We start from the raw sequence: 17,808 nt of genomic DNA, 5'->3' as shown, positions 1-17,808 counted from the left end.
TATTTGGTAAGTGTTTCAACAGTTAAAGTGAGTAAATGGAGTAGAGACAGATCATCCATGATCTAACTGAATATCAGAATTAATTTAAAGAAATCAGAGGCGTTAATAACGAAGCAAACATTTTCATTGTTCTAAAGTTAGAGTCTGACATCTAATAAATCAGGTTTGTCAAATAAATAAAAATCATTGCTCTAGAAACTGAAAACCAAATTTATGTTGATAGTCATTATATCCTTCAACTAATTGTGTCCCCTGTCCTCCAGCCCCAAATATTGACACCATTTTCATGGCATCATAACAGAAACACTCCACTCTCTCCATTGTCCTGCTTCTCTTTCAGTGTAATTGCTGTGTCCCTCCCATTTCCTCCATGACAATGACCTGTAAACTATACACTCTTGATCCTAGGCACCCAACTGTTACAGTCCCTGGTTTCAGGGCATCAGCCAAGACAGAAATTTGGAATTCTTCCAATCTCAAATTAATTTCTTTAAAGTTTTCAAATAACTACTCACGTTTCCCAGCACACTTGTTCAGATAAACATAAACCAAGTTAACTGGTGCCCTAAGTCATACCATCACTGTAAGACGATGAAACATAGATTGCGGTAGAGAGAATTTCTCAGGGCAAATTTAAGGCAGTGCAGAGAGTATTAAAGCAGTAAAATATCCAGTTTATTTCTCTTTCAGGGCGATCTTTTAACACTCAGAACTTTATTACACACCAGTTATGGGATCTTTAACGGTGTTTGGTATTACTTTGTTACATATCTTGTTCCTGTCCATTTTCAGACAGGAAAAAATAAATTAAAGCAGAAAAGCCTGAAGTTGGCAGACAACATTGAAACTACATAAACCAGCATTTTACGAGTTTGTGAGTATGGGGACCCCTGTAAACACTGACACACTTGGAGAGACTGCCTGCAAATACTGGCACATTCCCGGATATCCCTACAAGCACCAGCGCAGTCCGGGAGACTGCCCCGCAAATACCGGCGCAGTCCGGGAGACTGCCCCGCAAATACCGGCGCAGTCCGGGAGAATGCCCCGCAAATACCGGCGCAGTCCGGGAGAATGCCCCGCAAATACCGGCGCAGTCCGGGAGACTGCCCCGCAAATACCGGCGCAGTCCGGGAGACTGCCCTGCAAATACCGGCGCAGTCCAGGAGACTCTCCACAAATACCGGCGCAGTCCAAGAGACTCCCCGCAAATACCGGCGCAGTCCAAGAGACTCCCTGCTAATACTGGCATACTCCAGGAAGCTCCCTGCAAATACAGTCACGTTCCCAGCGGCTCTCTGCAGACACTGGCACATTCCGAGAGGCTCCCTGCAAACATTGGCACATTTCCGGAAGCTCCCTGCAATGTTGATGCATTCCCAGAAGCTCCCTGCAATACTGGTACAGTCTGAGAAATTCCCTGCAACTACTGGCGCAGTCCAAAAGACCATCAAACACTGACATTCTTTGGGACCTCCTCCAAATATTGGTGTAATTCCAGCAAACACCTACAAATGTTGGTGCACTCCTAGGGGCCCTGGAAAATATTAACGCATTCTTGGGGACCTCCTATAAATGCCAGCAGACCCCTGGTGTCTCCCTGTGAATACTGCCCCACTCTTGGGGTCTCCCTGTGAATACTGACCCTCTCTCGGGGTCTCCCTGTGAATACTGACCCTCTCTCGGGGTCTCCCTGTGAATAGTGACCCACTCTCGGGGTGTCCCTGTGAATAGTGACCCACTCTCGGGGTCTCCCTGTGAATAGTGACCCACACCCGGCGGCTTCCCACCAATACTGACACACTCCTGGGGTCTCCATGTCAACACTGACACAGTACCAGAAAAACCCTGTCAACAGTAACACACTGATCCTATCAATCACAACAGAATAACTGTGCTATTAAGTCAAATAGTGATAATAAAGCAGAAACTTGATGAAAAACTAGAAATCCTATAAACTTGCAAACTACCTGGACTCTCCTCAGAGAACACTGAAGTTTTTTTCAGGTTCCTTCTTGCTAAGGGTTAGATGCAATGTTACACCAGTTCTTTCTATTGTAAGCTGTCCTCACCTCCTGATAGCTCATGTTTGCCCATTCTTTGATGTTGTTTGTCCAAGAAACTCTTGCTCTTTCTCACTTCCTTTCACCCATCAAGTGGGATTCTAATATTATCGCGCCTTGTCAGACAGTCAAATAACTCAGTTTTCAGTTCTTGATGGTGTCTATCATGTCTCTTCTGCATTTCACTCTCTCTCATTCTCATTGTTTACTCTCTCTTTCCAGGATATAATAAGCGTTCTTCTGCATGCCCATATATCAAAAGCTTCGAGTCTTTTCATCATTTGGTTGCCGACATTCCAGGTTCAGAGCACCCCAAGTTAGAAAACGGCGCTAAAAAGCCTCTTATAATGGGCTTACAAAGTTTCTCCTGCATTTCTTGAGCAGAAAACCCACCAACTCTCAGCAGGTCCATCAACAGGAACTCTGAGTTGAGGCTTCTTTAGATCTAGTTCTGGGCTGACATGGTTTTGCACAGACAGAAAAAATGAACAGAAGAGTTAAGAAAACAAAATCATTTTCATTAAAAAACAAAAGTACAAATATCAGCTTCCTTGGACAGCAGAATGTCTGGGGAACACATGGTACCGCTCTCACAATACTGCAAATATAAATACCTGAAGTATCTTAGGCTGAAATAAAAACACAAAGGCTTTTATGAAGGAGCTACACTCAAAACATTGGCATAATCCTTTCTTTTTACAGCTATTGTCTGCCTTGCTGTTAGAATTGGAGCTGTCAGATTATTCCTTCAAAACCAAATTTGTGAAGTTAAATTCCATTAATCAGCTTAAAGGCAAAAAACAGCAAACAGATAAAAGCAAGTAGATATCATAATTTGCATTAAGGATGTTTTGTGAAGGATGCAAGTTAGGAAGTATGTAGGCCTGTTGATTTCAGTTAAACCTTTATTGAACAAAAAAAAATGCTGAGCATCATAGTTCACGTTCACTGAGCTCAGCAACACTCCTACTGTTGCCACACAGTGTGCTAAATAATCTCATCAACCAAAATGTGCAAAGGAGAGATGCAGCACAGTAGTGACCTGTACAACAAACAAAGGAGAAGGCTAAAGCTAATCAGCTCAGAATTAAACTGGTCAGCTTTCTGAATTCAGCAGAAGTGAAATGATGATAGCACAAATACTGCGTACTGGAATTCAATCCATCAGCGTTGCGTTTAACTTAATATCAAAAGACAAGATAGGTGTCCCTTAAATTCAGATAGATGGGGCAGCCAATTAACTTGGGTCAACATTTTAATGGAAAACAGCCATGTGACAGGCTGTCTTCCCACATCTATATGAATGGTATGAAAGTATTTTGAGATCTTGGGAGCCCATGGCAATGAAGATGCACCCATAGGTTAGTAATTAATTGTTTTAAATGAACCATAGTGAGAAAGCCTCAGTACTGCACTGTCCCCCCAAAGAAATCACACTGTATAACAGTAAAATCACTAAACTTTTTCAGACAGAGTTCAATCCTGGACATATATATATTATTATGTCTCTTGTAACAGGCGGACAACCGATGTCAACAGTACTGCACAAATAACTCAATGCACTGTTTTTGTAATTATACTCGTGTCACTGCCTACTATAGTTACTACCGAGCAAATAGGCAGAAAATCTTTGATATTAATTATGATGCTGTGCAAATGAGTTCTTTGTAAGAGCTGAAGTTAGAGCAGTCCTGTTCTTTTTCTAAGGTGCAGAGAGAGGTGATTCTCGGGAAGGTGATCCAGTATTTTCCTCTGGTGGAAAAACTGTGAGAGTACATGCTCGAATTCCTCCCAGTGACTCGGGGAGATCAAAGACCTTCTGCCATTCATCTTTCTCCGGGTCGTATTTCTGAACGATCTCCACCATGCAGCGGTTATTCCAAGAATACCCTCCCACCACGTAGATCTTGTTTTCAAAGACTGCCACGCCTACATCGCTTTGCCCACGCAGCATAGCTGCAATTGGGGTCCAGTGGTCCAGGGCGGGTGTGTAGAATTCACAGCTCAAGACATCATCATAATCACTGGTTCCTCTGAAATGGTTCCCACCGATGACGTAAAGGCGATCTCCAACGGTGCACATGCAATGGAGGCCCCGAACTGTGGTCATCGGAGCTTTTTGGGTCCATTTGTCTGTATCAGGGTCAAAGCACATGAGTTCTTTCTGGAAGGTGTCATGGGTAATCCCACCTGTGGAACAAGAAGAAATCCAGAAGAGTTAGGAAAAATTGCTTTTATAAAGTTCATTTACTGCAAAAAAAATTAAAATGGCAATCAGTTAAGTGTAGAAGGTCTGCATCAATTTAAGAATATGCTTGTAGGAACAAGAAGCAGCCATTCAGTCCCTCAAGCCCCTTCTGCCATTCTGTTAGATCATGATTGATCTGTACCTTAACTTCACTTACCTTCCTTGTTCTGTAACACTTAATAACTTTACCCAACAAAAAACTGATCAATCTCAAGAAGGTAGCTCACCATCACCTTCTCAAGGGCAATTAGGGATGGGCAATAAATGCTGGCCTAGCCAGCAACACCCACATCCTGTGAAAGGATTAAAAAAATTAAAAGTAACTGCTGCTGTGGGGTCAGAAAACTCAGCAGAGTTCCAGATTTCCACCACCCTTCATGTAGGGAAGCACTTCCTGATATCACCCCTGAATGGCTGAGCTCTAATTTTAATCTGCCTGCCGCCCCTGTTCTGGACAGAGGAAATGTCTCTCTATCTACTCTTATCAAATCCTCTCATCACTTCAAACAACTCAATTAGACCAAACCTTAACCATCTACATTAAAGGGAATACAAATCTAAGCAATGCAACCTGTCCACATAATTTAAGGTTTTTTGCCATTATAATTCCTTGGATCTGAAGGCTCAATTTACAAGAAAACTTCCTGAAATTGCACTGCGTACCAAGCCCGTTCATCTAACATTCCTCACACCTTTCCTGCAGCACAGGCATTAATTACATTAGAACTAAACACACTGAGTTTAGCTGCATTAATGATTATGAAGGAATATAACACAACAGTGATAACGGAGCTACTGCTGGTAAGGATGGGGCTGAGAACCCAATACTCCACGTTATGACATTTTCAGGATGGGGAGGTGAAAGAGGGATATGGGCAGCAGTATTTGCAAAGGATTCTATCCATATGGGTACATCTTAATTCATGAATGAAAATAGAATTACAGGCCACCAAAAAGTGCAGATAGAAGAGGTGGATATTTGCTGACAATTTAGAGACATATCAGGACAATATTATTAGGTGAATTTAATGATCCAAAGATAGACTGGAATAAAGATAATGTATGTGATCAAACTGGAGAAAAAAGGAACAAAATAGGCTTGCATTAATATAGTACTTTTCATTATCGCCCAAAGGGCTTTACAGCCAATGATGTACTTTTGAAGTGTAGACACTGTTGTAATTTAGAAAGTGTAGCAGCCAATTAGTGCACAGTAAGCTCCCACAATCAGCAAGTAATAATGACCAGGTAATCTGCTTTAGAAATGTTGGTTGAGAGATAAATATTGGTCAGGACACTAGTGCAGGAGATCAGGAGCAGGAAAGTGTGGTAAGATAGATCTTTGTGGCATGGAGGGTGGGGGGTAGGGTAAGACATCATGGTGTAGGGGAACGGGATTAGGGCACATGGCATGGGGGAGCGGGTGGTGGAGCATCATGACTTTGGGGGGGGTGACGGTACTAGGGATATTGCGACACTGAGGGCATGGGTGATGGGCCATCATGGTGTAGGGCTGGGTGGTGGGATAATGTGGCATGGAGGGAGAGGGTGGTATGATATTGTGGCATTGAGAGGTTGGGCAGTGGGGCATTTGGACACCAGTTGAGAGGCAGGGAAAGGTAGTGCATATTGGCAGAAAGCTCCCTTGAGAGGTAGGGTAGCATTCCTGTTCCTCTTGGCCCAAAAGCAATGCTGGAAAAGATACTTACCATGTGGGAACTCATAGCCCCTACCTTCCTCTACCTGCTGAGTTTTCTGACCCCACAGCAGCAGTTAATTTTAATTTTTTTTTATTCTTTCACAGGATGTGGGTGTTGCTGGCTAGGCCAGCATTTATGGCCCATCCCTAATTGCCCTTGAGAAGGTGATGGTGAGCTACCTTCTTGAACCACAATAGTCTGTGTGGTGCAGGTAACCCACAGTGCTGTTAGGGAGGGAGTTCCAGTATTTTGACCCAGTGATAATGAAGGAACAGTGATACAGTTCCAAGGCAGGATGGTGTGGTTCCCTTTCATCTGCTGCCCTGGTCCTTCTAGGTGGTAGACACTGTGGGTTTGGAAGGTGCTGTTGAAAGTTGCTGCAGTGCATCTTGTAGATGGTACACACTTCTGCCACTGTGCATCAGTGGTGGAGGGCGTAGATGTTGAAGGTGGTGGATGAATTGCCAATCAAGTGGGCTGCTTTGTCGTGGATGCTATTCAGCTTCCTGAGTGTTGTTGGAGCTGCACTCATCCAGGCAAATGGAGAGAATTCATCACACTCCTGACTTGTGCCTTGTAGATGGTGGACAGGCTTTGGGCAGTCAGGAGGTAAGTTACTTGCCACAGAATTCCCAATCTCTGATCTGCTCTTGCAGCCAGTCTTTATATGGCTGGTCCAGTTCTGTTTTTTGTCAATGGTAACCCCTAGAATAGTAGGGGATTCAGCAATGGTAATGCCATTGAATGTCTTGGGGAGATGGGTGGATTCTCTCTTGTTGGAGATGGTCATTAACCATCACTTGTGTGGACAACTATAACTTACCACTTATTAACCCAAGTTGGAATGTTGTCCAGGTCTTGCTACACATGGACACGGATTGCTTCAGTATCTGAGGAGTCCCGAATGGTGCTGAACATTGTGCAATCATACTTCTGACCTTTTGGTGGAGGGAACGTCATTGATGAAGCACCTGAAGATGGTTGGGCCTAGGGGACTACCCTGAGCAACTCCTGGGACTGAGATGATTAACCTCCAACAACTACAAACATCTTCCTTTGTGTGAAGTATGACTCCTAACTAGTGGACAGATTTCTCCCAATTCCCGCTAACTTCAGTTTTGTTAGGGCTCCTTGATGCCACACTCAGTCAAATACTGCCTTGATGTCAAGGGCAGTTACTCTAACCTCACCTCTTAAGTTCACCTCTTTTGTCCATGTTTGGACCAAGGCAATAATTGCACTGTAGGAACTTGATTCAATTAAATAAATGAAGTGTCTCGCCTCTCCAGGATTGGACACTCTCACGGCAGGTTAAGGTCCCTTTTCATGCATTTGACAATTTAAACCACCCCCTCTCCTTTAATTTCAAAGTCTTAGAATGTCTAGTGTGAAATAAAATAACCAAGTATTTAGCACTACAGAGATTAACCTTGGATATGCAGTGTGATTTTATTAAAGGCAAGTTGTGTGTGACAGATTTAATAGAGCTTTGAGAAGTAATTGAATAAAGGGATTGAAATAGATGTGGTGTGTATGGATGCTCTGAAGGCATTCAATGAACTATCTTACAAAATGCTTGTTAGATAAATTTTAGTGTTTGATATAAGAGGAAAAATAACAGCCGGGATAGAAATGTTGATAACTTACAGGAAACAAACAGTTAGGATTAATAGGTGCTGCTCAGATGGGTAAAAGTTGAAGATGATGTGTCCCACATGCTAGTGCAGGGTCACTTTTGTTTTTTGTATTTACATGATTTGGAGTTGGCCATTGCAAGAACGATCTTGAAATGGGGAGATGGTGGCAAAATGATACTGTCACTAGGCTAGTAATCTAGAGATACAGGCTCTGGGGACAGGGCAGGTGGAATTTGAATTAAATTAATAAATCTGGAACTAAAAGCCAGTCTCAGTAATGGTGACTACAAAACTACCACCGATTGTTGTGAAAACTTACCTGGTTCACTATGTCCTTTAAGGAAGGAAATTTGCCACCCTTCCCTGGTCTGGCCCATATATGACTCAGGACACACAGCAATGTGGTTGACTCTAACTACCCTCTGAAATGGCCTAGCAAGCCACTCAATTCAAGGGATGGGCATCAAATACCAGCCTTGCCAGCAATGCCTTAGGCCCATGAAAGAATAATCTTTTTAAAAAATTGCTGAAAACACAAACAAACGAATTATGGCAAAGATCAAGGAGGTAATGAAAAAGAAAGGCTTGAGCGTATGTAGCACTTTTACAACCACTTGAGACTTTGAGACTTCCAGTGAAGTACTTTTGAAGTGGAGTCACAGTTCTGTCGAAGGGTCATGAGGACTCGAAACGTCAACTCTCTTCTTCTCCGCCGATGCTGCCAGACCTGCTGAGTTTTTCCAGGTAATTCTGTTTTTGTCACTGTTATAATACGGGAAATGTGGCAGTCAATTTGGACACAGCAAACTCCCACAAACAGCAATGTGATAATGATCAGGTAATCTGTTTGTCTTGTGATGTTGATTGAGGGATAAATATTGGCTGAGACACCAGGGGTATTTTCTCTGTTCCTCTTTGAAATAGTGTCACGGGATATTTTACATTCACCTGAAGTGGCAGACTGATCCTCAGTTTAGAGGAGGAGGGAGGATTAACCATGTTATGTGCTTAGAATAACCAGCAACAACTTCCTTAAAATCTAACATATGTTAGTTTACAGCGTACAAATCATACAATCATAGAGCGCAAAGGAGTTCATTCAACCCATTGTGTCGTTGCCGACTCTTTGAAACAAGTATCCAATTTGTCCCACTCCCTTCTCCTTCCCCATAGCCTTGAAAAAACTTCCCCTTCAAGTATTGATCTGATTCCCTTTTGAAAGTTACTATTGTACTGCTTCCATCATCCTGCCAGGTAGTACATTCCACAACAACTCACTGTGCAAAATAGTCTCACTTCCTTTCTGGTTCTTTTGTCAATCATCTTAAATTGGTGTCCTCTGCTTACTGACCCTCTTTCCATTGGAGAGTTTCTCCTTATTTACTCTTTAAAAAAAAAATTCTCTTATCCTCTCTGCTCTAAGGACAGCAATTCCAGCTTCTCTAATCAATAACTGAAGGTCCACATCCCTGGTATAATGACAGTGAGTTTTCTATACACCCTCTAAACACCTTGACATCCTTCCTAAAGTGTGTTGTTCAGAATTAATCAAAATACTTTAGCTGTGGTCTAACCAGGCTACTTTGCTTGCTTTTATACTCCAATCCTCTATTAATAAAGCCCAGGATCTTAATGTTTGCTTAACAGCCTTCCCAACTTGCCAATGTCAAAGATTTGTGTAAACTCCCTTGGGTCTCTCTATTCCTGCACCCCCTTTAAAATTGCACCATGTGTTTATGCTGCCTCATCACACTTTCTTCCAAATTCCAAATGTTACATTAGATGTCAAGGAAAGTGCAAGCTCTGTCTGGGTTGTTCTTCACTGAAAGGAGATTTCAGTGGAAAGCACAACGATATCACACATTAGCACTCATACTCCCCACTAATATATCCTGCAAGATAGTTTATAAGGCAACCATGCCCTTTAGTACATACACTACATATAAGCTAAAAGTGGCAGTTATTAGAAAAGAATATTTAATCCACGTGATTACCTACTGAATCAAACGTATTTTGAAATACTAAAGAAACCACACTTAGCCAGTGTATCTGAACAGTAAGCTGCTGATAAGGAAAGACTCGCATTTCTATTGTGCCTTTCACGGCTTCAGGATGTCTCAAAGTACTTTCCAGCCACTGAAAGTACAAATGGTTACTGCTGTAATGTCGGAAAAAGTCCACCTTGATAGCCATAAAAGGTACTTTGACAAGGTATTTCTTTGGTTTGGATTGTGAAGAGCTTAGAAGATCTCTTCCAACAACAAGAACCGGTGCAAAAGTGGTTTATTGCACTGCGTTCTATTCTGTTGGGGCAATTTGGAGAATGAATTAGATCACTGGCTCCAGCATGCACCATTCTCTGGATTGGAGGCTGTCACCATGAGGCTTGACTTGAGAAAGAAAAGTAAGCAAAACATGACAGTGGCATCGCTTAGCTGTTTTACTCCCTAACATCTTCTTAGTTCTAGAATTTTTAATCATGTTCCAGTTAAGTAAAAGTAGTGAGTAACACACCAGTTGGTAAGTTGAAACACCATGATTACTGCATACAAGTATGCTTTTAAAAGAATACATACATCAAGTCTGACAACATAAGATAGTTACATGGAAATAGTATCGAGCAGGAAGTTGTTAACTTGAACTGGGTTCTCAACTATGAAGATACCATGTGGGCTCAGGCTGAGTCACTCATACTCTGCTTCAAAACATCATGGATGGAATTTTCCATTCTGGAGATTAAGCATGGTGGCAGGCAGCAAAGTTGGCATGATTCCCGCTGGGTGGAGGGCAGATTTTCACGCCTATCTTTCACTTTTCAGCTTATTAATTATGCATCGGTAAGCAGCTCATCGAATCGCGTGATTCATTAGCCCTGCCGTTACCTCATCGGGTCAAAAGTCCTGGCACCATATTTAAACGGCACCAGTATAGACATTCATTCACTGCAGGCCAGGTGTGTTGCGGACTTCTGCATTACCATGGTGACCAAATGAAACAAACCCTTTGTCTCAGTTCAGAGAGGCCTCCCTGGATATTCTCCTCCATGCCGTCCAGGCAAGGTGGGAGGTCCTCCTTCTAAGGGATTAGAGCTGGAGGTCCACCCACTTAACCACACCGCTCTAGGAGGTGGTCAGCAGAGAGGTCAGTCCTCATGGCACCCAAAAAAGGACCATCATGCAGTGCAGGTAAAGAATAAATGATCTGGTGTGCTTCGCCAGGGTACCAAGTTACCCTCACTCTCCTCACTCTGAGCTCTCACTCTTATAAGGACATAAGGCGATCTTAGGGGTTAGACTCCACAGTGATGTCACACATGACCAGCAAATGGGCCATCAATACTGCATGCCTGCCAGTCACTAAGGTCACCATCGCATGTGAGATCCTGCACAAACAGCGTCTTAATACTTTACCAGAGAGGGCTCAGCTGACACAACAAGCATGTTACTTTTGAACTTCCCTTTCATCTGTAGACTATATTGGTTATGAAAGAGATGCTCTGGCGCATCTCCTGAGTGCTCATCAATATCTATGAAGGGATTGCTGTGTTAAAACTGACTGGCCCAAGTCTCTACCAGATGCCAAGGTAATGCAGGATGTAAATTTGGCAGGCTTCCAACAAATGCAGGGTAACAAGTGTTTATCAATAATCACACGATGGTCCCGCTGAGAGTGCAATGCTAACATAACTCGTAAGTTTGCGTCCATGCTGTTGTGTGACAGATCACCGTGTCCTATTGTCTGATGGCATCCTGGGGCTCAGTATCAAGATGCAGCATCTACATCAATCATACATGAGTGCTGGTGTTTAGAGTTGGTGCTGTGCAGATGAAGCTCCGTCTTCAGATGGTCAAGAGCTAACCACTGACAACTGTTTTTACTCTTAGAGCTGCCTTGCTAAGCTGCTGTCATGCTGTCACGAATGCATCTGTATGCGCAAAAGCATTTCTGCCTCTTGAAGGATGCCATGGCCACAGACTTGTTCACACCATGGTTGAAAGGACTGCACTAAGTGTTGTCGCTTAAGGATGTGCGCTAATGGAGGGCTTATCCCGTTGCATAGCAGCCACGTGGTCCCTCGGCTACTATGCCTCCCAAGGATGGCCCATTATTGGGATTGAAGATGACTTATGCTTCTTCCAACGTCATTGTGAGATTGATGACCTTTCATGAGATGAAGATGACAATGAAGATTTTGTTATCTCCCCTGCACTGAAGCGTGAACAGAACTACACTCATAACAACTTGTCCCTCCTTATCCCTCCTGGAATCTCGTAGCTATGAGGCTGTCATAGGCACATCTTCCGCGTTGTGTCCATGCAATGGCAGCTCACCTGAATCCTCACCCTCTTCAAATTCACCCCCTTCAACATCCTCCTCATCCAAGGAGGTGTCTAGCTCCTCCATGTCTCCGTGTGGCAAAACTTCCCCCTTGCAGCACCAGGTTGTGCAGGGTGCACTAAACAATGATGATACGGGACAACCCGTGATGAATATTAGGGAGCCCTGCCTGATCGGTCCAAACATCTGAAACGCATCTTTAACAGGCCAATAGTCTGCTCTAATAAGGACCTTATGACTGAATGTGCAGCATTGTATCTCTCCTCAGATGCACTCTGTTGATGGCAAATGGGTGTCATTAACCATGTCTTTAGGCGTTACCCGTTATCACCGAGGAGCCAACCCTCTAAGCACTAAGAGCCTTCAAAGATCTGTGGCACCTGCAAGTGGTTCAAGCTGCATGAGTTGTGAAAGCTTCCTGGGTATCTAGCAGAAACATGCATTATCTGCTGTGATCACAAATTAGTTGAACATTCAGAGAGAGCGAAATCCTTTTTTATCAATGAATCCCCGGCTGCTGCAAGGGGACTCTCAAGGCCACATGCGTGCAGTCGAAGGCTTTCCACACGTACAGGGTGCCAGAGATCGGAGTGAATCCACAGCTCTGGAAGCCTAGCTTGCCTCATCCGTGCAGAACCACATGTAATGGTGAGCTTTAAGGAAAAGGGCATCGGCCATCTCCCTTGCGCACGTGTCGCTGAATGGCAGATTCCGCAGAGGTAACCAGTGGAGCCCTGGAAGGATCTGCTGGAAAAAAAGTTGAGTGTGGCAATAACCTTAAGAGGCATTGATTGGATGGCCTCAAAATCTGTGTGGCACGATTTCCTACAGAGGATGTGGCAAATATGAGCCACCACATCCCTAGACAAGTGAAGGCGTCTGTTGCACCGTCTTCCCCTCATCTCCATCTACGAGCTGTGCCTTCTGTAGACCCTTGGTCATGCTAAATGTCTTGTGAATTTGGTCCCTCCTAGTCAACATCTAGGTCCTCCTGGGGCACCACTGGGACTTTTTCCTCAGGGCGACAGCCTTCCCTGAGCTGACCCAAACAGCAATGGACCCTTCTTCTCCTCATTCACACCAAGGTTATGAAGAAGGCAGCGTTGCCTGCAGCCTGCATTTTCAACTTCTCATTTCTGTGAACGGATACAATTGAGCAATCAATGTTAGTTCCCGTTGTTTTCCTCCATAAACAAAGCATTTATGAATTTGCCAACCCTTGACTCTCTCCTAGTCTGCACATTGGATACAAAGGCCACCCCTTGCAGCATGATATGCATGATATCATCCTTAAAGATAATAGGTAGCTAATCTTTCCCCTCAGACGTGATGTGTGTTCACAACAAGGGTGTTCAATAGGTCTTTACCAATGCACCGAGAAGATGAAATCTTGTAGGGCCCATGCTGCCTCTGCGCAGATGTGATCATTGATTCTTGGAGCCTGCATCCATTCTGACATGTCTCTGTAAGGATCAGATGCTAATTAAGACCATATGCACCGCAGCAGCTAAACTTAATGGACTGTAACCTGAATGTGCACCACGAGAAAAGGTGCCAAGCCCATTCATTGTGCATGCGATCCTCGAATCCAGTACTCAGCTGAGCCATGCTCTTCATGGTTTGAGCAAGACAGTTATAGGTGTCCTTTCAATCGGTGAGGTTTCCTCTGCTCAACTCCTCCCTCATGTCCTAAGACTCCTCCCCGACCGATTTTTTTCTAGCTTGTTTTTCAAAGTACATTATACTTAGGCAAATGTGCAAATAGTGCTGTTGACTTTAGTGAGCATGGTCTCAGCCCCAGGACAGTCTCTTCAATGTGCCCCTGACAGCGTGGTCTCAGCCCCAGGACAGTCTCTTCAATATGTCTCCAACAGTGTGGTCTCAGCCCCAGGATAGTCTCTTCAATATGTCCCCGAAAGCATGGTCTCAGCCCCAGGACAGTCTCTTCAATGTGCCCCTGACAATGTGGTCTCAGCCCCAGGACAGTCTGTTCAATGTGCCCCTGACAATGTGGTCTCAGCCCCAGGTCAATCTGTTCAATATGCCCCCTACAGCATGGCCACAGTCCCAGGACAGCCTGTTCAATATGTCCCCCAACAACAGGGCCTCAGTCTCAGGACAGTCTCTGACTCCTCCTTGGACAGTCTGTTCAACATGCCCCACACAGCATGGCCTCAGCCTCAGGGCAGTCTGTTCAATATGACCCCGACAGAGCGGCCTTAGCTCCAGGATAGTCTCTCACTACTCCACTCTGTTCCTTGATGCCCACCCCCCCCAAGTCCTGCCTCTGTCTGTTCCTCTTCCCCTTTCCCTCCCATGTTCCACCACATCCAGTCCTGCCTCTGACTCCAAATCCCAGCTGGTATTGCCCCCAGTGCCCAGCTTTGGCACAGCGTCTGATATAAGCACCTGAAATTTCGCAGCAACACTCTTAAAAAGGTAGGCGAAAGCAGGATCTACGTACCTCGAAGTCACTGATGACCTGAAGCTTGCCAGATGCACACCACTTATATACAGTTGGCAAATATACCATTCTAATTATCTACTGGTGGGGCACTTAATTTGGAGGGGGAATGTAATTCCAGTAAGTTGGCCTTTTAATGAGCATTCATGAGATGCAAATGAGAACAAATATGTGGCTCCCGCATAGATCAGTGGGAAACTCGACCAGCCTTTAACCCGCCATCAAAGTCGGGAGAACAAAATTCCAAACTAATTTCCCGCTGGCGGGAAGCTCACTTTTTCTATCACACCAAATTTTGTGCCCCCTGCCTGCCACAATTCCTGCTGCTGGCGGGAGCAGAAAATTTTGCCCTATGCTTAATTCAAACAGTTTCACAGTAACATTGGATTAATGAAGATTGCACCATTATCCAAATAGGATTTTCTTTTAGGATGGATGCAGAGGGACTGTTTCATCTGGTGGGGCAATAAAGAACGAAGAATAAGAATCTTAAGATTGGAGCCAGGCTATTCAGGAGTGAAAGCAGAATGGGTTGTTTCACACAAATGCTAGTATAACTGCAATTCTCTCCCCTAAAAGGCTGTTGCAAGAATTGGAGCTTTCAAGGTTTCTCAAGATTGAGATTGATGGATACCCTTAGTTAACAAAGCCTAAGGTTATGGAGTTTATGGTAAATGGAGTTGAGGTACAGATTAACCATGACCTAACTGAACAGCAGGGCAGGCTTGAGGGGCTGAATAGGGACTGAACAGTCCATGCAAAATGCAGAAATACCTAAGTAGATAGGGAGGATCAAGAAACAGAAAACAGAAGGAAACCTTCCTCTATAATAATATTGCAGTGTAAAATGATTATGTTCACGTGAATGACAAGCCTGAGATCAGCTTCAATCCACATTTGGCAGACAATCTCTAAAGATAGATGTAAAATAGTCAAAATGAGTCCCAGCATCAGGCCCAACCCCAACTCGACCTCTGTTTGAAAGAGGTGAATCATATATGACACACCTATCAACAAGGCAAAAAATTTGATAACCAAACTTGCTGGAACACATCTGGAATCCACGGTTAGATGGCCAAGTGTTGCAGCCATAACAGAGTCTGGGATAAGAAAATTAAATGTTCTATTCAAAACCTTGGCCTTGGGAAAGCTATCAACTCTGTTAACACATGTGCTTGGCTTCTCACGGTGGAAAGTTAGCTGCTCTCCAGACACACCCATTGAAAAGTTTCCTATGAAACAAGGTCACTCAGAAGTAAGTGCATCCACAAGGTAGAAACAAGATCAATTCTGTTAAAGCTCATGAAAACGTAGTAACGAGAAGTTGCCACAGTGCCTTGGCTTCAGAACAAATCAATGACATTTCACATATATTAGCAGAGTTTAAAACTATATCAGCCGAGGTTAAGAAAGGGAAAAGCTAATGCACAACTTGTCATGGGAGGACAGAAACTGATAGGTGTAATGGTGCAATGTTTCAATTAACTATTGTGTTTTTCAGATGGAATAACATTAGTCAATTAGAAAATCTAACTTATTATTTTGAGTAACGAATGGTTGGAATTGTTCATGGCAATACGGAATAAATATGCTGTGTTATCCTTATTCCACATAACACACAGGGAATCCTTAAGTAACGAAGGTGTATTTACATCTTCAAAGGTCTTTCTTAGTGAATTCAGATAGACCAGCAGTCTACCTGTAAGGTGCATCTGTGTTTAAATTATGTGTCTGGTTAGAAAAGAAAAGACAGACTACATTTAAACAGCACCTTTTACAACCTCAGGACATCCCAAAGTTCTTTACAGCCAACAAAGTCCCTTGGAAATTAATCTTCTTAAATTGTAGGAAGCACAGCGGTCAACTTGCATACAATTGGTTGCCACAAACAACAATGAAATAATGATTCGGTAATTTGATTGTGGTGGTGGCTGAGGGATAAATAGAGCCCAGAGCATAGAGGTAAGACTGGTTCTTGCTGAACCATGGTGAATTTAATATAATGTCAATTGAATAGTCCTTGGTGTCTTGGCAAATATGTTGTCCCAATACCAACACGGCTAAAACAGACTTTCCTTACGTAATAAAGGTTATAATTGCATTAGTAGTTCATTTGACTGATTCCTGGGATGAAGGCGTTATCTAATGAGGAGAGGCTGAGCAGGCTAAGAGGTGATCTTATTGAAACATGTGTGATCCTGAAGAGACTTGAGAGGATGGATGCTGAGAGGGTGTTTTCTGTTGTGAAAGAGTCTAGAACTAGGGGAGTTTAAAAATTAGGGGTCTCCCATTTAAGACTGAGATGAAGATTTTTTTTTCTTCTCTCAGAGGGTGATTAGTTTGTGGAATTCTCTTTCCCAGAGAGCAGTGGAGGCTGGGTCATTAAATACATTCAAGGCTGAGTTAGATAGATCTTTGATCGACAAGGGAGTCAAGGGTTATGGGGGTCAGGCAGGAAAGTAGAGTTGACACCACAGCTAGATCAGTCATCATCTTATCGAATGGTGCAGCAGGCTTGATGAGTCGAGTGGCCTACTCCTGCTACTAATTATTGTGTTCTTGTGGTTATTTATCTCAATGCTGTATGTGGGACCTTGCTGTGCACAAATTAGGCACTATTTTTCCTATAATACTACAGTGCCAGCAATTCAAAAGTATTTAATTGGCTGTGAAGTGCTTTGAGATGTTATGAGGTTCTATAAAAACTGTAAAACTATAAGACTTTCTTTAAAAAATTGAATAATGCCCTAGGTGGCTACCTGGAGTTACCTGCCATTGCTGGTCATACAGGGGGGAATGGGACAAACACACGTGATTAATTATGATGCAGAGCCTCCTGTGGTAATGGCTTTGATTGACAGTTGTGCCCAAGTTGAAAACTGGACCAGCTATGTGAGAGGGTCTATAGCAGGCTTCGTGCATCTAACTCAGCAGTCAATTTGAGTGCTACATCATGCACGAATGACCAAAAATTAATGCCATATTGAGACATAGCACAGGAAAAGCATCTGTGCTGTTTCAATATGGAGAGGAGAATTAGAGATGCTGTAAGTAGTTTGTACTTTTTTAAAAAATCATTCATGGGATGTGGGTTTCGCTGGTTGGACCAGCATTTATTGCCCATCCCTAGTTGCCCTTGGGAAGGTGGTGGTGAGCTGCCTTCTTGAATCGCTGCAGTCTGTGTGGTGTAGGTACACCCAAAGTGCTGTTAGGGAGGGAGTTCCAGCGTTTTGACCCAGCGGCAGTGAAGGAATCATGATATATTTCCAATTCAGGATGGTGAGTGGCTTGGAGGGGAACGACCAGGTGGTGGTGTTCATATCTATCTGCTGCCCTTGTCCTTCTAGATGGTAGTGAT

The 17,808-nt window shown here is 43.6% G+C and overlaps 1 protein-coding gene across 5 annotated transcripts in view; it reads right to left on the bottom strand.

The window, feature by feature from the left end:
* Positions 1–2,560: 2,560 nt before the first annotated feature.
* Positions 2,561–17,808, bottom strand: part of klhl13 (kelch-like family member 13) — a 200,198-nt gene continuing 184,950 nt past the window's right edge. For all 5 annotated transcript variants that reach the window (XM_041195907.1, XM_041195908.1, XM_041195904.1 and 2 more), the window contains one exon: positions 2,561–4,253. In XM_041195907.1, the coding sequence (XP_041051841.1) occupies positions 3,766–4,253 (488 nt within the window). In that variant the 3' untranslated portion in view covers positions 2,561–3,765. The remainder of the gene's footprint in view (positions 4,254–17,808) is intronic.

The sequence above is a fragment of the Carcharodon carcharias genome, chromosome 9 (assembly GCF_017639515.1).
Source record: "Carcharodon carcharias isolate sCarCar2 chromosome 9, sCarCar2.pri, whole genome shotgun sequence".
NCBI lineage: Eukaryota > Metazoa > Chordata > Chondrichthyes > Lamniformes > Lamnidae > Carcharodon > Carcharodon carcharias.
Note: the sequence above shows the minus strand (reverse complement) of the source record. Positions and strands in the feature narration are given on the sequence as shown.